At 44.5% G+C, this 4,802-nt stretch overlaps 1 protein-coding gene across 4 annotated transcripts in view; it reads right to left on the bottom strand.

Annotated features, from left to right (window-relative positions):
• Nucleotides 1-4,802, bottom strand: part of LOC113237319 (protein-L-isoaspartate O-methyltransferase domain-containing protein 1-like) — a 14,768-nt gene that overhangs the window by 7,105 nt on the left and 2,861 nt on the right. For 3 of the 4 annotated variants that reach the window (XM_026473725.1, XM_026473724.1, XM_026473726.1), the window contains exons 3-6: nucleotides 2,921-3,024; nucleotides 2,563-2,716; nucleotides 901-1,092; nucleotides 578-827 (exon numbers count right to left, since the gene is read on the bottom strand). In XM_026473725.1, coding sequence (XP_026329510.1) covers nucleotides 578-827; nucleotides 901-1,092; nucleotides 2,563-2,716; nucleotides 2,921-3,024 — 700 coding nt within the window. The remainder of the gene's footprint in view (nucleotides 1-577; nucleotides 828-900; nucleotides 1,093-2,562; nucleotides 2,717-2,920; nucleotides 3,025-4,802) is intronic. The other variant, XM_026473727.1, reaches the window with a different exon arrangement.

The raw sequence follows: 4,802 nt of genomic DNA, 5'->3' as shown, positions 1-4,802 counted from the left end.
TTAACGGTTGAGGCACTACGTACGTACGGTACGTTAACTACAATCCGAAAGCGAAGATGCAGAAAGAAAGTCTGACCCATCACTCAAAGAGTGATCATTACCGTTATTGACATTAGTTTGCAACATTTAATATGATAATATGTATGTAAATACAGTGTATATGTATATATATATATATATATATATATATATATTAATATGTATATTAAAATACTAATAACAAAATAAATATCTATAAAATAGTATAAAAAATAAAACCAAAATTATTCATAATACCCGCCAGCAGTGTGAAAGAGAATCGCTTACAATGTCAACAAAAATGAAAACAAAATACAAAGTAATGCAATATTGGAAAATAGTAAGAAAACAAAAAAATTATGAAATTTAATGGAATATTTAATTCGAAATTTACCACGGGCGTTCCGGTGAAGGAAAACGTAGTGGTGAAACCTGCACGTCGAAGGAGGTTCACAACCCCCGCACGGGGCTAGCGCGGTGGACTAGGACCTAAGCCCTCGCTTTAGAGGACGTCCGTGCCCCGATCGATGAGGATTGGAACCGAACATAAATATCTCACCTGTCGGCCTCGGTGACCACGACTTCCAGGTGGTCGTCAGACGCGTCGTTGTCGTTTTCGTTGTCGTCGTCGTCGTAGCGGCGATCGGAGTCGCTGTCGTCGGTGTCGGAGTGCGAGGGCGAGCCGACGGAGTCGACGCGCAGCGCGCCGGCCACGCGGTTGTGGCCCATGCTCAGCACCAGGCTGAGCAGCGCGTTCATCTCGTGCCCGCCGCTGGCCGGGTCCAGGTCGTGCAGGGCGTTGAGGCTCTCTGCGCGGCGAAGGCCGGGTTAGGAAAGGCGGGCGGCGGTCGGAAGCCGTCGGGGCGCGGGGCGCGGGCTCACCGTGGTCGCTGTCCTCCTCGAAGGGGATGCAGATGCGCCGCGGACAGGCCTTCTTGGCGGGCGGCGCGCGCGGCGGCGGCTCGCGCAGCTCGGGGTGCCGGCGCAGCATGGCGCCGCGCATCGCCGCGCGGATCGCGCCCCGCGCCAGCGCCTGCAGCCGCGCCGGCCGCTGCTCCTCTGCAAAGCGGTCGTCTAGTCGTCGTCCGGCCACCGGCCTAGTTCACGGCTCACATGCACAGTCTTCTATACCGAGCACCGTGATCGAAAACCACCCGCGAAATGTTGGCTTCTCTTCTCATACGCTACGGTGTATGGCATTCCTGTCTTACGAAAACTTTCAGACGTCGAAACAGCTAGATTGGTTTACTTCGGCTACTTTCGCAGGTTAAATGCATACGGCATTTTGCATTGGGGTAATGCCGCCGATTCAATAGAATCTTTGTCCTGCAGAAACGTGCGATATTCAAAATTTGCCATTTACGAGGTTTAAAACTATAGTGAAACAAAAACTTAATACTAAGGGTTATTATACAACTTCTGCGTACTTGGACGACAAAAATAGTGGTAGTGATCCGTTTAGTTCATGGAGGTAGTCTCGATCTAAGAAGGTGTTTGAAATAAATATTGTAAATGTTAAATGTATCCATATGTATATTTAAAAAAACAACACCTAGAATTTTTTGCTCAATCTAACTTACAAATGAGCAGTAGAGTTTAATTAATATGACGATTATAAGTGTAATTTGCTTAGCTTTCGTATGAAATAAAGACTATTTGAATTTTGAATATTCTGTTTAAAATTATAAATAGCGAAAATAACTTGCCTTATCGTGACAATGTGACGTCAAACTGGAGACCGAAACAATGATTTATCGCCGATATTTACTTTCGTACTCCAACCGCTTGATAACCCGCGAGGCATAAACAGATAAGTGAGCCGGGGTTCAATGGAAACGGAATGGATGACTTACGCAACACTATAATCCTATCGTCAATATATGCACGCATGACTAATGCATTGCAAACAGTTAGACAAGGTTCTCATTGGGGTAGGCAGAGACTGTTAATCAGCACTTTGCACGATCCTGGCAAACCTCTCCTGCTTCACTTACATTCATCAACATTTCTATACAAGCCCTCATATTCTTCTCACTACGCACTGCAAACTTTTTAAGAATATGCTCGATTTGCTCTAAAACGTCCTTCGTAGCCTTCTTTCAATGTTTCCTTCTATGTTGGCTCTATATGTATATCTCTTTTGCCACTTTACTTTCATTCGTACACACCGTATGTCCGAACCACATGAACATGCCCTTCTCGCTTATGGTCAGTATGTCCTCTTTCAAACCACACCATTCACCGATCAGTATTCCTCACTCTGCCACTTAATCGCACGTCACATAATTTACCGAGTACAACACTAGCTACAACTTTTTTACTTCTATCAACCAATGAAGGTACGACTTTACCATGTCTGAAGAATGTCTGAACCATCCCTATATAGAGATTTTAAGTTAAGTACGCTATTGTCGGTCGAATATCGGTTCAACACGCACCAACACACTCGCAAGGCAAGTTTTAGAACCCATCAAATAGACCGTAAGCTTTTTTATGGGCTTGAAGATCAGGTTCACACTGATTGTTCACACCGATGAGACTCACCGAGCCTGATGAGATCCGGGTTCTGACCCTTGAGAGGCAACCTCATAGTTGCAAAAGATACGTTGAGCAAGCTGCGCGTGCTCCACTCGTTGGATCCTAAGCGTCTTACTTGCAGCAGGTTATCATTCAGCGGCAGCACCAAGATACCGCCCACCTAAAAAACAAACATAAATCACTAGACATAGCCTTATCTTCTTCTGGGAGTCACGAAAAAGTTTATCAATGATTGATGGAACGCCTTAAACATAATATGTAAATCTAAAATTTTTGGCCTCCAAACCCAATTTTCTATATAATTAGCATAGAGTGCAGTATGTATGTAAGATTATAAAAAGTGGGTATAAAACAGGAAACAAACCTTAATAAGCTGTTTGAAGTAATTCTGGTACTCTTCAGGGCAGCCAGCGCCGCAGTAGACGCGGTCGTAGGGCGCCTGCAGCGGGGCAAGGCACAGTCCGTTGCCTGCACACAACAAAGCATTTAGCTCTTTGCAGATATATGCAAAGCATCCGTGTCTTGACTTATATGTTTACACGTGAGGTAAACGATATATATATAGGATAAACCAAAAGCGTTCTTGTTTTAAGATCGCAGAATATTTATTGGAAAATATAGAGAATTCAGAAGACGTCGCTTATGCTTTTATTGTTTATACATAAACGTACGACATTATCAGGCGTAGTTCCAAAAATTTACAAACAGAATAAAAATTATCTACTGTTGGAGTACATATTTTGGCTTACACTTGAAAAGTTGATAAGTTCCCAATGGCCAGAAGGTTTACAAGTATAATATTATTGGGCAGAAGCGTCAGGCAAGGAGAATGTTTATCACTGAAGTTGTTCATTGCCGTTGCATAAACATTTTTCCAAATTGTAAATTATTCAAAATCAACATTTAAATCAAAACAGATTTACTTTACTGAACATCTTCAGGAAAGAAGAAAAGTAAATTTATGTCAATATCAATATCATCATCATTCAGCCATACGACGCCCACTGCTGGGCATAGGCCTCCCTCAACGATCTCCACGATAATCGGTCCTACGCTGCCCGCATCCATCGGCTTCCGGCAACCTTTACCAGATCGGCGGTCCACCTGCTGGGGGGGCCTACCCACTGAGGGTCGTCCGGTGCGCGGTCGCCATTGAAGAACCTTTCCGCCCCAACGGCCATCGGTTCTCCTAGCTATGTGCCTCGCCCACTGCTACTTCAGCTGAGCAATTCTTCGAGGTTAGGTTACCTTAGTTCTACGAATTTCCTCATTTCTGATTCTATCACCTAGGGAAACACTGGACATCGCTCTCTCCATTGCCCACTGAGTAACCTTGAGCCTTCTTAGGAGGCCCATAGATTTATAAATAATAATAATAATAACGCGCACACACTCATAGGCCCGCACTAGGGACACCCTGTATCGCGGGTGTCATGGACACACACAGACAACCACAAATTACACCCAAACTCTCTTGAGAAATAAATGTAAGCCATACAAATATTTCTCCCGGCACAGGAATCGAACCCGGAACCTCTTGCGTGGCAGTCTAGCATGGTAACCGTTCGGCCACGGAGGCAAATAGAATGAAATGAATAACTAACAAACCAAAAATACTAAGAAACAACTAAAAGAAATCTATTAAATATTATGAATGAATCAACTTGGAACTGTGGTCACATAAAAAATCCTAAGTTACCATGTAGACTAAACCTCAAAAAATATTGTACTTGACATCAACCTTTTACCATTGCCTAACATACGGAAGTCAAATTTGGATTTACAAATTTTAAAAAATGCAACAGGAAAAAGCATTCTGAATCTGAATAAAAATAAATAGAGTAAAGAAATAAGAGATGCACTATTATAGATACAAAAGGCAGTGGGCTAGGCATATTTCATATAACAGATAGTACCATGGGATGGACACTACTGACAACAACAAACTAGAAGAGAGTTAACAAAAAAGTGTAGAAAGCCTAGAAAGTGGAGGACTGATAACATCATATAAAGTAGCCAGGAAAAACTCGTCAGTTGTTGCCAAAGATATGGTAAAATAGAACCGGTCGGGGGCCCAGTTGGGGGGCCCCAACCGGGCCCCCAACCGGGCCCCCAACCGGGCCCCCCAACCGGGCCCCCAACCGGGCCCCCCAACCGGGCCCCCCAACCGGGGCACCCAACCGGGGCACCCAACCGGGCCCCCCCAACCGGGTCCCCCAACCGGCCCCATAACCAGGGATGCAACC

The sequence above is a fragment of the Hyposmocoma kahamanoa genome, unplaced genomic scaffold, assembly GCF_003589595.1.
Source record: "Hyposmocoma kahamanoa isolate Upper Pololo Valley unplaced genomic scaffold, ASM358959v1 93, whole genome shotgun sequence".
NCBI lineage: Eukaryota > Metazoa > Arthropoda > Insecta > Lepidoptera > Cosmopterigidae > Hyposmocoma > Hyposmocoma kahamanoa.
The sequence above is the reverse complement of the archived record's forward strand: the minus strand, read 5'-3'. Positions and strand labels throughout refer to the sequence as shown.